Source organism: Cavia porcellus, unplaced genomic scaffold (assembly GCF_034190915.1).
Source record: "Cavia porcellus strain 051 isolate PalLab524CR breed Dunkin Hartley unplaced genomic scaffold, mCavPor4.1 scaffold_25, whole genome shotgun sequence".
NCBI classification, from domain to species: Eukaryota; Metazoa; Chordata; class Mammalia; order Rodentia; family Caviidae; genus Cavia; species Cavia porcellus.
In genome coordinates, this window is record NW_026947508.1 from 26,075,141 (window position 1) to 26,096,048 (window position 20,908).

Consider the following 20,908-nt stretch of genomic DNA (forward strand, 5'->3'; position numbering starts at 1 on the left):
AGAAGAAGAAGAACAACACAGACTGGGAGGTGGGGAGAGGAAAGACAGCAGTGGACTGAGAGCTGGACAGTTCCTTCTAGAAGGACACACACAGCTGGTGCCTAGCTTCTTCCCCTGACACCGTCTGGGTTGGCCTGGGCCTTCTTACCAGGCCCACTGACAGCCTCGATGGGAATAGAGGTCCTTGCCATCCTGCAGAGGGCTCTCTGAGCTCCACCGCCCTGCCTGCCAGGTTCTTGACCTTGGGCCTCCTGGAGGTGCTGACAAACTCTGATATTAGAACCCAGAATTACAGTTGGATAAACAGAATTCTGAATTAGGGAAAGATCAGACATACAATTTCCTGTTATCTGGTTTAAAATAATTCTACTTTATAAGTCTTTCCTTTCTCGCTCTGTCTGCTTTTGACTGCCAACAGCAATAGGGGAAGCCTATGCTGACTGATCCTAAGATGCAAAGAATTCCATCCTGACCAGGCTTTCCATATTTGCTTTTCTCCTTCTTGGCTGTTTTATCCTTATCATCAATGATCCACCTTCTGGTCTTCTCTCCAGGTTTTTGAATTTCCAACTAAACTGGAATCCTACTTTATGACAATGTTTGTATGGAAGGAAGTGCATCATGTGTGCCCATAAATTCACTGGCTATTTGATGCGCTTCAGTAAGGGACACATGGCTTGGAGGGAGCTGCCCCACCTGGGTACGTTTGCTGCCCTTCTAGCTAGGGAACTTTATTTTTTCATGGTCCACTCAGCCTGACTTGGTACTGTCTTTCCTCTCTTTCATGTGCTTAGCTCTACCGCAATAGATTTTAGCTTAAACCATCACCTCCTTCCAGATGTTTTCCCTGGCCACACATCTGCAGTGGTGCCCATTTTCTTTTCTGTTTTGGCATTCCATTTTCCTTCATAGCACTGATCACCTCTTGTATTTATTTGTTTATTGCTTCAACAAGTACTTTCTGGTACTGTCCTAGGTTTAGGACTATGACAGGAAAAAGGGGCAAACATCTTTTGTTCTGGCACTTACCATCTGATTGAGTAAGGGTCAAACTGATTCCCTACCTTGGCCCCCTCCCTCCCAGGTGCCCACCAGGAGGGCTCCTGGTCTCTTGTCTTCTCACTTCCTGTAGAAAAGCCCTAGAAAAGCAGGCTTCAATTATGTACGGTAGATCACTGTGTACCCAGCACTTTGCCCAGAACACAGAGAATATTCTGTTTAATTATGAGTTCAGCTAATGTTGATTGCTTGGAAACTGTGCCAAATACCACACTAGACAAGCTGATCTGCTTAACCCACAGCCCCTTGAACTAAAGAATGCCCAGTCAGGTGGGAAGGGGTATAATTCCAAAGCAAATAATGAGGGGAAAGGAGAAAGTATAGACCTGATCACACCTGGAGGAGAATAGAGAGGCAGTTCCAGCCTCAGGCCTGGAATGCTGGACAGACTCAGATTGTCTAAACCAGAATCCTAGGATTCACTCCCAATTCTATTCGTTCCTTTCCCTCCTTCTAAACAACCCTGAACACTCTGCTCTCCACCTCTTCTCTCACTTTCTGAATTCAGCCCTCATTTCCCATCTGGATGCTGGCAATGACCTGGTGTTGCCCCTGCCTTTCTGCTCTATTCCACACTCCACAAAGCAGTAGAAGATCACTCATAAATGGAAATCTGATCATACTGACCCCTGCTCATTGGTTGTCTCATGGTTCCCTGGAATGCACAGGCTAAAACCTTAGCTCTTCAGCATGGTGGGACCCTCTCCAGCCCCCAACTCGTTTTTGGCTATCACTAGCCTTGAGATTTGTATGCCACAAACTGAGGGACCTGTAGCGACGTGAAATAGTACAATAGTGATGAGCCAGAACTCTGAGATCACAAAGTCCTGGGTCTAAATCCTGGCTCCAACACTAACTCCCTTAGACCCACAACACATTCATTATACTTTTGGAGCCTTAGTTTTGTCATCTGCAATATAGAAATGGTAATAATAACACCCCCTCTTAGGGTTGTTGTAAGGATCAAATGGGTTTATGTGTATGGGACAAAATATCCAGCATATGGCATGTAACTGGAGACTTTTTTTTATTATTGCTGTCATCACCACTGTTTGCAGAGCCCCACTGGCTCTCCTGAGGCTTGATCTAGGCACCTGCTGTATGCTCTTCCCGAAACAAACAACCCCCACAGTTGCCTCCCAAAGAATCATCTTTCAGTGTCAGTGTGAGTGGCTCCCAATCTGGGCGCTTCCTGGGATTGCTGAGGCAGAACCAGGAGCACATTCTCTCTGGCTCCTGCCCCTTGGTTGTTTTTTCTCTAGCAGTGCTTTGGATATGCACTTTTCACTGGTAAATAGTAACTTTCTCAAGGTCCCAGAATGGAGGTTCTGAAATGTCTGTATCCCAGCTTATGGAAGATTGCAGGATACAAAGAGGGCACACAGCAAGTGTTACAGGGAAGAGGAAGAGAGGGTGGAGAAAAGGATGGTAAGATAAGTGTACAGTATCTGGAGAAGAGTGAAAAGTTCACTGCAGCAGGAAGTTTGAGTGATGATAGAGAGATGCTCTAAGGAAGAGCCATAAAGGGTATGTGAAATGAATGGCTATTTGGCCAACTTTAACCTGCAGGGTGTCAGCTCTTGCATTCTTTCTCTTCTTTGTATCTCTGGAACTAATCCCAGTGTTTTACATACACCAGATCCACTATTCAGTCAGCAGAAACTTCTAGAAACTGACCAGGACATATTAAGTGCACAGAGATGACACACTGGGCATGGCTGGATCTCCTGGATATCCTTAGAACCATCTCTTACTCTACTTTTCTTTTTCTGATGAGAGTGAAGATACCAGGAGGTGAGAGATTGTGCATCTATATGTGCAACTCTGGGACTTTCACATGTCTGTGCACATGCTTGTCATGAATGGGAGGAAGGCATGGATAGCTGAAGGGCTGATGTTCTTCACTTTCTTTCTCTTTCCTGCACAACACAGTCACAAGTCGGCTGGAGGAGGCTCAGAAACAGTGGTAAATATGGACATGAGGAGTATTTAGGTTGCTTCCACACTGTCTGCATTAGCCGCAAACAAGCTTATCATTTGCAAAAGCCTAAGAATTTAAAGCAGATCTCACTAACAAGTTACACTCTGAATTTCAGTGCTGAAGCATCCTCAGCCTTTTGCTGGCCCAGCCCCTACAGGCCAGAACAAACTTACCCATTAGATCTGAGACAGGGTAGCTGCTGCTCCTACCTAGTTAAATTTTGATCCCCACCTTCTGGAAAACCTTGAAGAACATCAGGAAAACCCAGTGAATGCGTTAGAAACATGCCTGGTGTTATTTGCAGCCAGAGTCAGAATGTTTGAGCCCCCACTTAAAGAATTAGGAAGAGTAGAGTTGTGCTGAAAATAGCAGATGAGAGGCGGACATGGCCACGCGCTTGACATCTGGCCAGAAGAGAGCCAGCGTCCGAAAGGGAGTGCAGTACATGGCGCCTAGCTGCTGCCTTGGCTTCCTTTCAAGCCTGGCTCCAGCTCCATCTCTTTCAAGAGACTCACTTACACCCACTGCCAGAGTTTTGTGCTAGCAAAGGGGATGTGGACCTCGTCTGCAGAGAGCAAGTATTGATCTCTTCTACTTACGTGCTCCCAATGTTTAGAGCCTCAACCCTCTCCACACGTCAGCTTTCAGAGTACATCCCCCTTTCTTGGGGATGTCTATCATCTCGTTTTCCAAGCAAGTGTCAGGTCCCACCATTAGCTCCTTCAGGGAGCCTTCTATGATGCCCTCAATCTAGGCTAGCTTTTCTCCCACTCTTCTAGCACTTACACTTCGCTGGTGAAAACAGACTTTAAATCAGGGGAAGGCAGCGACAGTCTTGCCCTTACAGCCCCAGTATCCTGAACAGTGACTGCAACACATCACAGAACCTTAGAAAATACTGGGTCAACAGCGGACATCATTTCTAACTTGAGTCCCTGGTCTGTTGAGCAAGCGCCCTTTGTGTATCATCTACATGGTCCTACTTCTCTGGGGGCAGTGTCCCTTCTCTGTCCTCCCCTGGACCAGCCTCCTAGATTGGGCGTCAGACTGCCAGATTCCAGGCTCCAGTTAGGAAGCCAGGAGACTTCCAGATTGATGTGAAAACTTGTTAGCAAGTTGTGTGTAATTTTATAATGTTTCTGGTAAGTGCTAATTGCCTGTTCCTTAAATATTTCTTGTTCTACTGGGAAGCAAAGCAATTGCAACTATGAATGCATTTCCCACAGCTGGCCGCCCCCATGGAGGGAGACTGAGTTTCTAGGCTCTGAGTGCTCAGATATTGACAGATCCTGAATCCCCTCCTCCAGCCCAATCTGGGATTGTGACAAGCAGAACTTCAAAATTTTCCGGGAAGCCAATGCCCCAGTTTTCCCACAGGGGCTGAAGCTTTTAATGAGGGGGGAGGGATGATGCTGCAGAGCCACCTGCCTGTTCCAAGATAGCATCTCTTTGCCTGAATTGGGGCACAGGGCGTATTGACGATAGGGCCAGCTATGCCAGGGAAGGGTGGGGAGTGTTGGAGGCGAGAGGCCCCTGCCCTTCAATGTCTCATGCCATTCTGCAGGACATCTGCATCTCAGCTGTCAAAATATCTATCAGGTATGGAATTCTGTAGGGACTTGGAGAAAGAGAGGAGCAAGATGGAGTTAGAAGTAAGAGTGAGGGCCGAGGATTTAGCTCAGTGGCTTAAGCACCTGCCTGGCAAGTATGAGGTCATGAGTTCAATCCCTGGTACAAAAAAATAAAAATAAAATAAAAAGAAAAGAAGTAAGAGTAAATTTTTGGGTGGTGATGCTGACTGGAAGAGTTGTAGGCCTGTGGAGGTAAAAGAAGGGAGAAGTTTTCAACCTAGTACTTCCTAAGTGCTGGGTCCACTATTGGGAGCTTTGGTACCCTGGGTCTCCAGGAAAACACTGACAAGCTGATCAGTTACCAGCCCCTCTTCACAGATGAGGAAACTGAGGCTCCTCAGTGAGGAGCCATTGGCCCATGGCTCCCTGGAAAAGCCAGACTGTGAGTTGGGTTTGTCTTCTTGGGATGACAGGGATAGGCTGTTGGTAACTGAGCATGGGGAGGTGGCTAAGTGGGCCAAAAAGACACTGAGGGTGCTGCAGAGGTCTCTGATTGTGCCTGTCCAAAGTCACTGCAATTTAATTCTGTAAAGTTTTTTGAACATATGCTCTGTGCAGGAATGGGCCTGGCCTGTCAGGACTGGAGAGATTAGCAAACTGATCTCCGCTTTGAATGGAATCCTAGGGACCAGAGCTTGTTTGGAATTATTATCATGGAGTACTTGGAAAAGCACATGAAAGATTGCTATCTCACCCTGAAGTTCATAAGACACTGTCATCGAAGTCTTTTTTTTAAGTAGGAGATCACTGTGCAAGATGTGGATTTTGGGAAACTCGCTGTGAGCCATGTGGTGGGTGGAGGGGTGGGGTGCATACCAGGTAGGGGGCTTGTGCTATCTGTGAGGACAGTGGAAGAGGGACAAGGCAGGGGCTCAGTGACAAACAGAACATGGAACTTGTGAGCCAGGGAGAGGTGAGAAGGGGTTGGACAATGGAGCAGACAGCAGTGCTCTTTCTCAAGAATGGGATACAGCTAAGGTGAAGGGGCCAGGCCAGTGGGGTGGAGCGATAAGCATAGTTTTGGGTGTTGTTATGAATTGAATATGTCCTCCAAAATTTATATATTGGAGCATTTTAACCCCTAATGAGAATACATGTATTTGGAGATGGGGCCAAAATGATGGGGCCAAAAAGGGGCCAATTAGGGTCAAATGAGTTTATAAGGATAGAGGCTGGACTGACAGGATTATGTTTTTATACAAAGAAAAAAAACCACAGAGCTTACTTCTTCCTGAGGAAGACTGTTCAGAGCCATGATGAGAAAGTAGCCATCTGCAGGCCAAGAAGAGAGTCCTCCCCAGAGGCCAAATTGACCAAAACCTTAATCTTACACCCCTGGCCCCCATGACTGTGAGAAAATGTAAATGTCTGTTGTTTAAATCAACTACTCTGTGGCTGGCTAGGACAGATGGGTTGGTTTGAGAGATTTGGGAGGAGCCCATGAACACAGTGGTAGGTAGCAATTCTGATGCTGACAGATGTAGAAGTCATGAGAGTTCATGTTGTAGCTCGAGCCATGGGAGTAGATGCAATCAACTGCAGAAGTTACCCAGCTCAGTAGGATGAAGGCTGGGGACACAGCTGGGAAAGGGGCAGTGAGAAGCCACACTGGGTATGCAGGGGCAGCCAGGAGTGGTGCGGAATCACGCATTGGAGTGAGAAAGGAGTCACATTTGAGCCCTAGAGGACTTTGACCCACCATCTTGGTACAGTGTAGGGTGCTGTTTATCATTAAGGGTTAAGAAGGATGGGTTTCGCCCTTTAAATAAAAAGTCATGGTGAAAGGGACAAGAAGAAAGAAGTGAGTTTTCTCAAGTGAACCTTCTCAGGTTTTCCCCCCTGGACAAAGCTTAAATGCTTCTGTGAGCTGCATTTGGCTTCCTCGCCCCACTGCACAACACAGTGAGCCTCTACGTTGCTCAGCCAGTCCAGGAGCAAGAGCCCCATTGGAGTGCCCCAGTGAAGTGGGGATCTGAACCAGGCAGGGGCTACTGTCACCAGCACAGCCACAGGAAGCATACCGAACCTGGCCTGGAGGACAAGGAACGTAGAAGGTTCGAGTACAGAGGGACTTTGGTGAACTTGCAAAGGGAAGGCAGCATCTCCGTATCAAGGAATTGTGTAAAGAGCTTTTTATGACCTCACTTCACTGGCAGATAAATGTCCTAAGGCTGGTGTTATTATCTCTGCTTTATGAGTGGTAAAATTGAGGCTCATAGAGAACATGTCACTTCCCCATGGTCGGTCACACAGCTAGGATCATGGTGGGATTTCCCCCAGGCTGGTTCAATTTGAGTCTGCTTTATCTTCATGGAACCTGCTGCTTCTGGATAGACATAGCCAGGAGGGTTAGCAAGGTCTCTCAATACCAGAATGCCTTTCCTAATTTTTCCCAAGCCCAAGAAGGAGTCCTGCTGATACCATGTCTCTGACCAGCATAACATAATTTCTAGCCATGTCTTGGTGGCTTGCTATTATGATCTCAGTGCTCAGTATTGTACGGGGCACATAGCAGGTCTTAATCTTGAGTGGAATGAATGAACAAAAACTCCAACTCCAGTGATATGGAATCCAGGTTTATGATATATTTTGCATTTGATTAGGGCAAAGTTTTGGCTTCTATAAAGATTCCATATAGAATTCAAATTCTGTAGTTTTTGGAGGTTCCTGCTATAGAGAGAAAATGATAAGCTTTTAAAGCCAAGAGGAACCTGGCTCTTATGTGATCTCAGGCAGGTCACTTCTACCTCTCTGAGTCTCAGATGCATCATCTATAAAATAGCAGCTATTGCATGGCTGCTAACATCGCATGAGATGAAGCAGTGATCTTCAAACCAGTGTTTTACTATGAATTCTGTCATAAAATAAGGCCTATGAGAAGTAAAAGACAGAAAAGGAGAAAGAAATAGAGACAGGGCCAGAGCCCTCCCTGCTAGGTATCCCCTATGCCAGAGCCATTCCTGGGGCTACCCCCATCTTTTCATGACATGCTTTGAAACTCTGAGATAATGAACATAAAGCTTCTAGCACATAGTAGGCCCTCAACAAATATTATATCCCTTTCTTCACCAATAAAGCCATATCAAAAAGCCCAAATTCCTCCCTCGTGTATGACAACCCTTCAAATATTTGGACATAGCTCTCCAGTTTCCTGAGTCTGCCTTCTTTCCCTTCAGATAAACATTCAGGGGTCACAAACATTTCTCACAGAGATAGGCTTAAATCCTTTCCTTATCTATCTCAAGCTGAGGGCCCTACATGGAAGTATGGTTTTTGGAGTTTGACCAGGGTAGAATAAAGCACAACTAACTCCCTAAATGTAATTTCAAATAAGGTCACATCTATAGATACAAGGTAGATAAATGTCACATCTGTAGATACCAGGTAGATAAATTCTGGTACCTAATTTTTAAAAATATATTTATCTGTATTTTATTGTATCTTGCTAAATTTGCCAATAGCTCTGTTTTCCCCAGACCTTTGCTCATTCTGTCTGCTGATCATCCCTTCTTTCAGGCTCAAGTCATTTGTACCTTACCCAAACGGTTGGTCAAACTAGGACATATCAAGGGCATGCTGATGACACAAGGTTATTCCTCCTCACCCCTGAGAATACTCACTGCTAAATATACGTGGACTTTCAGCAGTGGGGAAAACCTAGAAACTTTGCTTCCAAATTTGTCCCATTTTCAAAGTGGTGAAGGACAGTACTAGGACCTAAATCAAGAACTCTTGATTTCTGCCTGAGGCTCTTTCCATGGCCCTACAGCTGCTTATATATCACTTTATACCATCTCTTCCTTTAATGATGGATAAACTCACTCAGTTACTTATTGTTTTGCAATTTCCAGCATTTCTTATTTTCACACTTATTATGTAACAGTCTTCGTGGAGTTCCCTGTGACTTAGAATATGTCATCACCTCCAATTGATAGATGAGGAAGGAAACAGAGCCCCAGAAAGATTCATGACCTGCCATAGGCTGTAAAGTGACAGAACAAGGATCTGCACTCAGCTCTTGTCATCACTGTATCCTCTGTGGTTCTGCTCCACTTAGACACATGGCTAAGAGTGTGGCTTAGTGCAACATTCATCTCTACCCTAGGGGACACTGTGGTGTGGCAGTGTTAGCATAGAGAATACAGCCTGTCCTTTTGTTACAGACACGTTAAAGTGCTAACAACTGGTATCTACAGAGGTGACCTTACTTGGAAATTACATGTGTAATAAAGTTAGAATAAGACCTAATGGAGTAGGGCAAGTTCTTAATCACATATGCTGGTGTACTTACTAGAGAAGAGAGAGACAAAAATGTGTGTGGTGGCAAAGGCAGAGATTAAAGACGTAGCTACAAACCAGGGAATGCCAAGGACTGACAGCTACTACCAGAAGCCATGAAGAGACAAGGAATTCTGCTACCCAGACTCCTTCTGCTGTTACCAGAATGTCAGACCTCTGACCTCCAGACAAAGTGAGAATATATTTCAATTGTTTTGAGCCACCCAATTGTGGCAGTCTGTCAAGTCAGCCATAACACCTCCTGGGCACCTGGTTTAGAAACAGTTTGGATACTATTATAGGGAGACCTTGGGTGGGGAGAGAAGGTGTATGTATCTTCCGGCCTCTGTACCCTGCCTCATATCTCTTTAGTAGCCATCGGGTCATTTTAGGCCTATGCCCTTGATAAAGTATTCTTGCTCCCTTCCCTCTTCTCCCACTGGCTGTGTGGGCTGCCATCTTGCTTTATTTCTAGAAAGGAAACCACCCAGGAAAGGCCTAGATGTGGTACATTTGCAGTCCTAGTGCTGGGTTAGTGTCTAGTATATAACAGGGCTTAACAACTACTTAGGAAATGGAAATGACTTTGCCTTCCTTTTTTATGGGCATGGGCATCAGCTTTCATTGGCCAACAGGAAGTTTGGGAGTACACAGAAGGGTGATGGCAGAGATGTGTCTTGGACCTAGTGTTTGCAGTCCCTTTAATTTCTGTTTCTAACGAGATGAAGACTTTTGTCTGCAATCTCCTCAGGTCAGTGGTTTGTCAGTGTGTCTGTCCTTAGTCCTATGCAGAGTCACTCATGAACTGCACAACACCCAAACAGTATAGCCTGAGAAGCTACTGACTACCACAAAGACTGTAACAATAAGTGAGACTCAGCAAGTTTATAGGACCTCCTAAAAATCTGCCTGAGCCAGGGATGAATTGAGCGTGGAACTGATGATGCATTTGCCTAGTACTTGGTGCCTGGTATTTTAAGAGATTTATCCCAGATGATCTTCAAAACAACATAGGGGCTTACTGATCAAAGAAGGAACCAGGGCTTTAGAGAATTGAGAAGAACATGCCTGTGGAAAGGAAGTTACTACAGAGCTAAATCAGGACTTGAACCCAGGGCTTTAAGTCCAGACCCCAAGTCTCTTACTCCCAGGGTAAGTTCATTGGGTTCCCAAGAGCAGTTACCTTCATAAGAAGCCTTGAATCCCAGAGAGCTGCCACTGCCATCTGTCTGGAAAAGGAGCCACATTTGATGGTTGGTACTGACGATGAGGTCTGGGACCGAATTACCTGTTAGACTGTTAGGGAAGAGATGGTTAGAGGCATGCCTGTTACCGTGGCACTCATGGAGAGTGCCAGCCTGACTGCAAGAGCTTGGGGGATATCAAGGGCCACTCCGATAACTGCTTGTCTCTGCAGCTGGGTCACATACACTGCCCAGGATATTCTTGCTCTCTTGTCAGTCTACTTTGGTGGGCAGAGGAGAACTTAAAGGCTCCCCAAAGCAAAGGCCCAGCCTATCAGAATTCATGGACATCTGATACTGTCTTCTCCCTTGACTCCCTTGACCACATCATACTGACCATTCTTGGATTAGGAAATAGGTCACCATGTCTGTATGATCCCTGTTCTCTAAAGCCATCCACGTTTTAGAGAGTTCTGAACCTCAGGGAAGGAAACACAGCCTTGGATGGGTGTGGCTAGGACTAAACACTACTGGGTGGAGAAACAGGGTCTGCAGAGGTGTAGATAACCCATGGAAGGCTCTAAATTGCATAAAAAACCCTCTATTTTCCCCTAAGGGATAGCTCATTCTGGCCACTTTTCATGTGAATCCCCATGAGGATTTGGTCAGTGCTCAGTTCCCTTTGACTATTGGAAAGAGGTGAAGGGCTTGTCACTGATACCAGGAGTGTCAAAAGACACTGTCCTCACATGACCAGATAGAATCAGGTAGGACTTAGAAACCCTATACCACCACACCCAACAAAGGTCCCTTGTTGTCCTGGCCTCTGGACAAAGCTCAGGACTTCACTTACATGTAGAGAACTGTCTTCTGGTCCCCATCTTGCCCACCGTCCCCAACCGTCAGGGTGTCATAGCCCCTCTCTAAATCGAACTCCTCAAATGCCAGCTTGATCACCTAGGGAGAGAGGACAGGGTTAGTCACTGGCAGGAGCTGGGAGGACTCCAAAGCCTGGAGACTAGGCCAAAATTTCCCCACTGTGTCCTGATACCCCAAGTCGCTGGTGACATCACCCTATACAAACTGGCAATTTCTGTGCCACCTCATGAGTATGAACTATTTCCAAGCAACCAAGTCTCTGGGGGCCCTTACATCTCTGAAGATGTTCATGGCACATCTGGCCAATTCTGGAGGTTGTCACAGCAACACCAGACACATCTGGCCAAATGCAAGATGATTGGACTCTTTCTTCATGCTTTAATGCCCAGAAATCCCCATGGGGTTGGTGGCAGTACTTTAGGCCATATGTGGAACCTCAGCTTTCTTGCCCTAGGGACCCATAGAAACTTCTCCCAGCCTCTTTCAGGCCTGTTTTTCTCCATCTTTTTTGTTTGTTTGTTGAATGAATGAATGTTCTTAGAAAGAGATTTCAACAGATTCTTCCTTCATTTGTTTTAGTTTGCCTTCCACAAATATGTCCTAAGCACCTGCCATATGCCATGCTTGGGAAGGTTTCCATGGTGAGCATGACACTGTCTCTGCCCTGGATGAGAAGAGAGGCCGGAGATGTAAACCGATAACCACAACACCAAGAGGCAGGTGCTAAGGTGGGGACTGAGGAAAGGAGAGGAGCCTGCAGTGGGAGGAGGGAGGCCACTCTGATGGTAGCATCCGAGGGAATTCTTAAGGCTAAGAAAGCCTCTGTCAGGCCAAAGGGGGTGGCTGGGAGAAGGATGAAAGATCTGAGGAGGCAGAGCATGAGCTGGGGCTGGGATGAAACACTCCAGAGCGGGCTGTTCACTGGCTGCTGACAGCAGATCTATAAACACGCACAGCTGCCAGCTGCCTCCCCCTTGGGGACTATGTGGGTGGGCATTCCATGCAAGGGAATTTTGGACTTGGGAAGTCCAAAAATTAAGAAGTCCACCTAGATCTGCGCCCAAAAGGTCTCTTGCTCCTCCCTTGCAAGGAGCTGGGGGAAGGAGACAAAATTGCGAGAGGACACCCACTGCTCATATTCACACCAACAGGCAAGAATGAGGTGGGTAAGGGAGGAGGTGCCAGGCTTTGCAGCCAGGCAGCTGAGCCATGCAGGATGGAGAAGAAGCTGGGGCTAGCCTTGTAACTGGGTGAGCTGAGGGCTGAGCAGGGGTGAAGGATGGAGTCTATAACGACTTGGAGATTTCTGGCCTGGGAGGTTGGGCAGTGAGTGGCACCCATTCATGAAGACAGGACACAGAGGCAACCACTCCCAGGGTCTAATCTGTGGCTCACTTTGTCCATTTCAGGCTCTTTTCGACCTGACGATGGCCTTCTCTCCATACTGGCTAATGTTGGTCCTTTACTTTCTACTCTACTTCCTAGTGAGTGCAGAATTCTTGAGGGTATATTCTCCTAGTTGCCATTGACTTTTCCTGAGGTTTTCCTCTACCTAAACCAAACAGCATCCACATGCTGCCAGGATGCCAGCAGAGTTCAACTCGAGTGCCTTAGGTGTCTATCTCAGACTCATGTCACCCACATTCATGAGCCAGGTGCTCTCTGCATGGATGTGGGAATCACACAGCAGCGTCTTTAGGTCAGAACATCCTTGAGCACATCAGTAGCTCCACAGGCTGACTAAAGAAGAGAGTGATTCCATTGGCTGGGAGAACGGCTAAGGAGAATCTTGGAAGAAATGAAGCCTAGGCTGTTTGTAAGCTGAACTGGATGGAATTCAACCAATGGATACAGAGGGGAAAGCAATCCAGTCTAGATGGAGCAGTGAGACTTGTCCAGAGGCTTCTATTTCATCCAGTACTGTTCAAATGGGAGGGAAGCAGAAGGTGGTGACTTGAGAGTAGTAAGAGAAGCCAGGTTAGGAAGGGCTGTCTGTCATGCAAAGGATTTGCAGCTTTGGTCTAACAGGGGACAGCTGTGAGCTCTCAATATGAGAGGCATTTATTTAGTGACTTAGCAAGACCCCGCCTCACAATAAAAATCCACAGCATTGAGGGGCAGTTGAAAAACAAGACAGGACTATAGCAATAGTCTGGTGCGGGAGGATATAGATTGATAGTGATTGGGCAGGGTTTATAAAGATGGGATGAAATTTAACAATTGCACTGGGGATTTAGCTCAGCAGCATAAGCGCCTGCCTTGCAAATACGAGGTTGTGAGTTCAATCCCTGGTATGAGAAAAAAGCGAAATTTAACAATCAATAGGGGGTGGAGATTCCTTGATCCTTGTGGGCTTCTCATCCAGAATGTTTGGTGTTGACTAATGGCACCACCAGTGGGTCACTCAAGTTGGAATCTCCTTCTTATCTCTCACATTTCATAATCCTCTATGTAGAACACTGCCAGGAGTCCCACTTCCCACCTCAAGACAGAAGGGGAGGCCCTCAAATCTGCTCCCTGCTGATCTCTTCATGCCCCATCGTGGAGCCAGTATGGCCACCTGAACTCCTAGACATCACATCATGGTGTTTGGTCACTATCAGAGGTTTGCTCAGGCCCCTCCCACACCCTGTCTCTTCTCCACCAACCCTTCGAGTCTGAGCACTTTCCTCCCTTTTGTCTTAGGACTTACCTGAGCAGTTGACACCACTACTCATCAACTCCCAGAGAGGGATGCAAGACCTGACTACCTTCACTATCAGGGCCTGGCAGCAAACCAGGCATATTCCAGGGGCTTACAACATTTTCTGAGCCTTTGCTGATTTTTCAGCATGGACAGATTGCTGGCTCTGGGATCCTTTATTGTATAAACAAAATCAAATGGCCTAGGAAGTATAGTATCCTCTGACAACCACAATCTCTGTTACATCTATCCTGCTCTGTGCTGTGGCACAAACACAGCCACATGCAATGTGTACTTGAGTGCTTGTGACCCTGTCAAATAAAACTTTATTTGCAGAACAAGTGATAAGCTAGATGTGGCCCATAGGTCATAGTTTTCTGGTTCTTGCACTAGGAGTTTCTTTGAGAGACTTAATTATAGTCCTTGATCATCTTCTGAGGTTGTTTCTCTATAAGAGCTGGCACCTACAATGTGGTTGAGACTGTCCTGAGCACTTTACAAAAAGCAACTCATGTAACATTGGCTACTCTGATGACCCATGTTGTACAAACTGGAAAGTCCAGGTAAGAGAGGTTAGGTAACTTGCTAGGCTGACACAGCTAAGTAGTACAGTGAGACTCTCCAGGCTCCGTGGCATTAGTGGAATAGAGTAGCTGTACCTCCGAGTATCCCAGTGAGGACCATGACTTTTCCACTTAAATGCTCCCTTGAGCTCTTTCTGGATGTTCTCAGATGCTCAGCAAACCTTGCTGCACATAAAATATCCCAAGGTAGCTGGTGGTTTCCGCAGAAGGAACCCCATCACTGAAGGACCTAAGGATCCGAGCTGCGCAGTGTCACCACTTCAGCCCCTTTCTACCAACCCTGGGGCAGAGAGGACACTGCTCACCAAGCCATTTCCAAAATGGGAGTGCATGATGATTAGGCCTATTAAGGGAAAATATTACTGTGAAGCCTGGGACCCAGAGCCATAAAGTGACTCCCATTACCAGTTAGAGCCACCATGGGTGTGACCTGTGTTTCAGGGCGCCCATCCTAAGGTGGCAGTTGATTGTATCAGGGGGACTGTTGGACAGACACAGCACTGGGAGGCCCCCAGTGCTCAAAGTACTGAGGCTTTCTTTCCTTTTCTTTTTTCTTCCTCTGCTTTGGCCATTGTTTAAAGACAGAATTCTGAAATGACTCATTAACCAACATGCAGATCAATCAAGCTCACAAAGCACCTTTCTGAGGCAGGCGAAATGGCAGCACCAGAAAGAGGCTCGATCAAAGAGGCACATTTGTACACAGCTCAGACACCCAACTTAAGCCTATTAGATAAATGAATAAACAAACCCATCATCCAGGACATAATTACTGAGCACCTGCCATGTGCCAAGCACTGGGCTAGCTGCTTCCCATAAGTTATCTCGCTTGCTTGACAATTTAGTAACAAATCTAAATGCCAAGGACATGGCACAGATGGTGACTGCAGGAGGATTGCAAAGAAGATCAAGGGAGGGAGATGCACGGAGGAGCTGGGTGCACCAGGCCTGGCAGGGTTTGTGAACTTGGTCCAGGTACTGCCAAGAGCAGAAGAGGAGACGACAGGGCAGGGCGGGCAGCTGGGGGGGGGGGGAGAACAGGGTTGGGAGAACAGGCTGGATGAGTCTGCAGTTGGATTCTGCCCAGCAGCCAGAGCAAGCAGTCTGGGCTTCATGGTCAAGCTGATGGGGAGCTATGACTCAGCATGGGAGGAGGACTGGAGGCAGAGAAACCAGCAGGATCAGGTGCAGGGCCCTAGGGTGGAAGGGCTTGGCATGTGGGCAGAGAGAGGGTACAAAGGGGAGGCTGGAGATTGGGCTCCTCAGAACGTGGTCAAGTGTCCTGAGAATTGTGGGGAGTGGGGTCGGGCCTTGGGGGATCATTCTCCTTGCCCTGAGCAGTATTGTCCAGGACTAGTCAAAGCACAGTGCTTATGTCCTGTCAGGCCGGGTCCAAGGTCTAGGTGACGCTGCTGAGGACCTAACAGCTCAGGGACATGTTTCATGTTGTTTTGAGACAGGGTCTCACTACATAGTTCAGGCTGGCCTTGCACTCATGACAACTCTCCTGTCTCAGCCGCCTGAGTGCTGGGGTTACAAGTGTGTACCACCATGCCTGGTTAGGAGTATTTTTCTATTTGTGAAAGTGGAGTCCCAGAAGATCTGGACCTAGATTGTTCTGCTGGGTGTTTTCTCCAACAGCCTCTGCTTCCCGTCCTTCATTCTGTTCCCAGACTCAGGGCCTTGCTACTCCCAGAACAGGAGCTAGAAATTAAAGCTTTTGGGCCAAATCTGGCCCCCAACCTGTTCTAACGAGTTCCTTAGAATTCTGAAGATTTTTACATTTTAGAGCAAAACTCCAAAAACTCACAGCAAAGAATATGCAACAAAATGTTATGTGCTCCTCAAGCCCTAAAACATTTTAATACAGCTCTTTACAGAAATAATTTACTAACCTTCACCCTGGAACAATGGTTTTCAAACTGGGTTCCTAGGCACTCCAGGATTCCATAAACATCTTTGTAGTAGGGGACCAGTAGAAGTGAATATGACAGTCCGAGCACAATCCGGCTTCAACCGAAATAGTTCTATTCTGATCTAGTTATTATTCTGAGATTTTGTGACATGCATGGGTGATATTGTTTCCAATGTACCTTTCTTTTCTTTATTCCTTCCTAACAGAACCCAGAATTTTGGGGGCATATGGCAATACACGTAGCCAATCTCAAAGCTAAGGATGAATATTGAACAAGCCCGGGCAATGAAATATGAGCTGAGGACTCTTGGGATATTTTCCCATCTTTCTTTTTGCTTTTTTTGGAATACAGATGTGAGGATAGAGATGGAGCAATCTTCTTGTGATCATGAGGATGAGAACTACATGCAAAGAATGGCAGAGGGGACAAGGCACTCTGGACACTGCGGGAACGAATGAACCAAACCTGGGCTCCCTATCCCCGGGCTTGGTAAGTGGAGAAAACACACTGTGACTTGTTTAAACTTCAGAGGAATTTTGTGCAACTCACAGTCACTCATGACCTATAGGGTGCAGATTCTGAGGAAGGGTTCTCATCACTCCAGAGAGACTGCCAAGTGCTCATCCTCAGGATGCAATTCAGCTTCCTGGTATGGAAACCACGGGCTCCCCACGCCCACACCTGCTTCGTCCCAGTTCTTCAGAGGCTCCCACAGTGCTGTGCAGTCTTAATTACCCACTTTTGCTACAAAGCACCTGTGAGCATTCAAGAGCCGACCTTGGCTTATTAACACTGCACCAGGGCAGCCACCGTCCATGAGCCAAAGGTAGCTCGCCGTGCCTGGATACAAGGTGACCCGGTGCTCCTCCAGGGTCTGGCTGGAGAATGAGGTCCTGGGGCTCTGGGAAGGAGCAAATGCTGGACCTCCTGGAACTCCAGGAGAGAAGGAGGCTCCAGTGCTTCCTCTTAGCCATAGTACCAAGGATTTCAGAAAGTTCTGGGGTGTGACCATGTCTATAGTTTAATTTTGGTAGATCAGACGCAGTAAATCTTTTCCTCATCCACTGCCTCGTTCACCCATTGACTGATGGATCTGTGTACCAGTTTGCCCAATGGTCAGCCCAAGCTCACCTAGCACAAGCTCACCAGTGCTGCGCCTTGGAGAAGCGGTGCAGGTGGCAGGGACATGGTAATTGCCCTCAGAGTCCATGGTCTAGGAGAGAGGACCATAGGCCCCCAAGTGCACAGGAAGCAAGACCATAAGATGAGAGCTGGGACCAGGGGAGTCTGCGGTGACATAGGTAGGAGGGACACAGTTCTGCAGGGAGTAGGCTTGCCTCCTGCAGTAGAGAAGTGTGTGCAGGGACACTGGGCCTCTGTGGTTGGGTGTGGATGGGTGATGCCAATATAGATTGAGAAACAGAAACAACTATATGAAGGAAAGGCACTGGAGAGTGTCATTAAAGGGTCCCTCCACACCACTGGCTGATGAGAAACGGACATCAGAAGCACATGGGGACTTCTCTCTGATCATCAGCATGTCACTTGTGGCTGGCACAGAGAAGATGTGAGCAAATGTTTGTTGAATGAATAAGTGAATGAACAAATGGACCAATAAATGCAATTCTGACATTTGCACTGGTGGGTGATCACTGCCTGGAGAGTTACTTCTCAGATCTTTGGGACTGCAAAGGGAAGAGTGACACTAATGATCCTTCAGGAGTGAAGCATTAAAATGTTGTTAGATTCGGCTTTGAAGTTCATGAAACGAGCTTTCCCTTCCCTCTTCTTGCCTCAGCCCCTCCATCTTCCCTCCCAGCCTCATTCTTATTCTTTCTGTTTCTCTGTCTCTCTCTCTTATCCTATTTTCCCTTCTTTCCTAGGAAAAGCGGATTGAGTTTCCTAATCAAATCAAGGACCTCATATGCAAATTGGTCAAATATGCCGTTCACTTGAGTAGCTGCAAAATAAAGGCAGATGTGTGTAGGTCAGAGGCCCCCAGACCAGACCACAGACATATTTCTCCATGAGCTGGAGCTCAGCAGTCCTCAGGTGAAGAGGCACCGGGATCATATTCGGTCGGATTTCAGCCTGACAGAGGTGGAGAGGCACCCGGGAGCTTCTCTTCCATCAGTTATCAACAAACATTCTCAAAGCTCTGCCAAGCTTCGTGCTCTCTGTGGGAGCCATAAACAAAAGCCCATCACTGCCTTTAAAGTATTCAGAGCTCTGGAGGAAACTAATGGTAAAGACTGCACAGCACACTCTGCACACTGATGGGATTCTGGAGGGACCAGGAAGTAGTAAGTCCTGGTAGAGTAGGAGGCTATTCAGCAGGACTGGGTCTCCAAGGACAGCAGGACAGGCTATGCCCAGGAAGAGGTCTTGCAGGGCCAGATGTGCCTAGGAAGCAGAGGCCAATGTGGCTGAAGTTGGGGTTGCCTGAGGGAAGCATCAGGGGTGGAGCACTGTGCTCTGTGGGGGCGAGACTGGGATTTATCAGGTTAGTTTGGCTGATCCAAGCCACCAGAATGCTCTTTAAGAGTTTCCAAGCACTTCAACCTCATGTTTCCCAAATCATGTCTCGGGGGAAAAGGTTGGGAATTTATAGCCCTAAAGTCTCCCCAAGTATTTCTGATGATAGCAAAATTTAGAGGATGTTATTATAGGCAGATATTACATTAATATTAAATCAATGCTGTAAGGACTAAGGTCACCCAAATGCTAATCAAGCAGAGAGGGTGGAGCAGGCATGTGGAAGAGGCCAACGTCACTGTCTCTGTCTGCATCTTCTTGTCTCTCCTCATTGAATCTATCAGGCTTCTGGGAGGACAGAGAAAGTATTTCGGTTTGTTTAATTCTTAACTTATTGAGATACACTTCCCCATTTCAGCTGAGTTCTTGCCTCTGCAGGGTCAGATTATGTGGCCTCTGGTGTTCAGTTACTGCTGGTAATTCAGAGCAGGGATGTGGCCGTCCCACACCAGTGCAGCTCCCTGTGTCTCTCTGGGCCTGGCGCATTCCTAGCTCCTTTCTGGGCACAGCTAGAAGAGGGCTTCCAGGGCTTAGAATTCCAGGCAGGAGCTCTTGTCCACAAATGTGCAAACTCCTGGGATACACAATCATTTGTGGACTAGCAGAAGACCAAGGGCAAGTGTGTCCCACTTGGTACTGCTTCAGGCAAATGCTCAGCACTGCTCAGGACAGCCGCATTGCTCCCTGCAAAGGGCACTCTGCATGCTCAACCCTGCGTCCCTATCAGTTAGTTGTTCTGGGACTTCCCTTCTTTCACTTCCTGTCTTCCACACCTTCTCCCTCTTCCTGTTTGCTTACTCTGTCCTTGGCTGGCACACAAACTCCGTTTCCATTTTTCTAAATAAACACCTCAAAGTAACCCCAAACTTTCTCTTCCATTGCCCCTCTCATGTGCTACTGCCCTTTCTCCTTCCTTTTTATTCCCCATGGACGTGTCCATACCACTGTCTGTCTGCTCTGTGACCCCCAGTGCCTCACCTCCCACCCAAGTCTTCCCCTCACTGCTGTCTGTTCCTCCCCCGAACTCTGTTCTGATAGGCTTCTTGCCAAGGCCAAAGTCAATGGTTCCCTTCAGGCTTCCTCTACCCAGTCTTCCTTCATCACGGTCATGATCACACATGTCCTAGTAGAAGACTCCCTCATCCCTCCCTCTGCCTCTCTGACTGCTCCTTCTCTATGTCATTCACTTAGAAGGACAGTTTCCAGATCCATTCTAAATCTTCTTGTCTTGACTCTTTCCAAGACATGTTTTCCATTCATTAGAATTCTATTCCCACCCATGGATTAATGAGATGACAGCCAAATCTCACCCTTGAACCCAGGGTTTTCAAGCAGTGTGTTCAAATGCTATTGGATGAACCATGGGCTCTTCAAGGGCATATTACTATCTTGATCTTTATAAAGCACACTCATCCTCTGTATCTCCTATTAAAGTCTCCCATTGGTCCCTAGCCATGGAGTCCACTGAATCATCATTCCTTTGTCCATTACATAAATTACACTGAGCACCTGCTGTGTGTTGGTCACTTAAAATACACAACCTCCATACCATCTGCAATGAAGTCCTATTCCACTCCTTAAATCTCTCTCAGCTCTTTCCTTCTCGACATCTCCAAAGCCTTGGTTGACATCTCCACTGTTCCTGCTGGGGAACTGCTTTAGTTTCCTGGCTGCTCTTGCTCCCCTGAGAATCCTCTGTCTGTCTCTTCTGCTGATTCTGCAGCAATTCTGCCCACACTCAGACTTTCCCTTATTCTGGTTCAAAAAGGAGGATGGCACTCCAGCCCCTAGTGTGGACAGTCCTAGCCCTCCCTTCTTCTCCAAGACCTCATTTCACCTAGTGGCACAGCATAGCTATTTAAGTGCATGGATGCTGCAGTCCGAAAGACTGGATTTTAATTCCAGCTCTGCCTCTTACTGGCTGTGTGCAGTAGCTGTCTCTCAACCTTTAACCTCACCATGATCCACTTCCTCCATCTATCAAGTGGCTCTATTAAAAACCAATTCATTGTGCTATTAAGAAAATGAAATAAAATCATTTATACAGAGGTATTGGCTCTGTGGTCGGCACCAGATAGGCATACAATAAAATCTGTTATTGTTATTAATGAAGTCTAAAACCTTTAGCCTTAAAATCCTCCATTCTGAGATAAAACACAAACTTCTTTATCAAGTATG

At 47.0% G+C, this 20,908-nt stretch overlaps 1 protein-coding gene across 9 annotated transcripts in view; it reads right to left on the reverse strand.

Annotated features, from left to right (window-relative positions):
- Positions 1-20,908, reverse strand: part of Csmd2 (CUB and Sushi multiple domains 2) — a 566,560-nt gene that overhangs the window by 243,519 nt on the left and 302,133 nt on the right. For 8 of the 9 annotated variants that reach the window (XM_063236032.1, XM_063236031.1, XM_063236030.1 and 5 more), the window contains exons 11-12: positions 10,987-11,090; positions 10,133-10,245 (exon numbers count right to left, since the gene is read on the reverse strand). The exons of the other annotated variant lie outside the window; for it this stretch is intronic. In XM_063236032.1, coding sequence (XP_063092102.1) covers positions 10,133-10,245; positions 10,987-11,090 — 217 coding nt within the window. The remainder of the gene's footprint in view (positions 1-10,132; positions 10,246-10,986; positions 11,091-20,908) is intronic. 9 annotated transcript variants of the gene reach the window in all.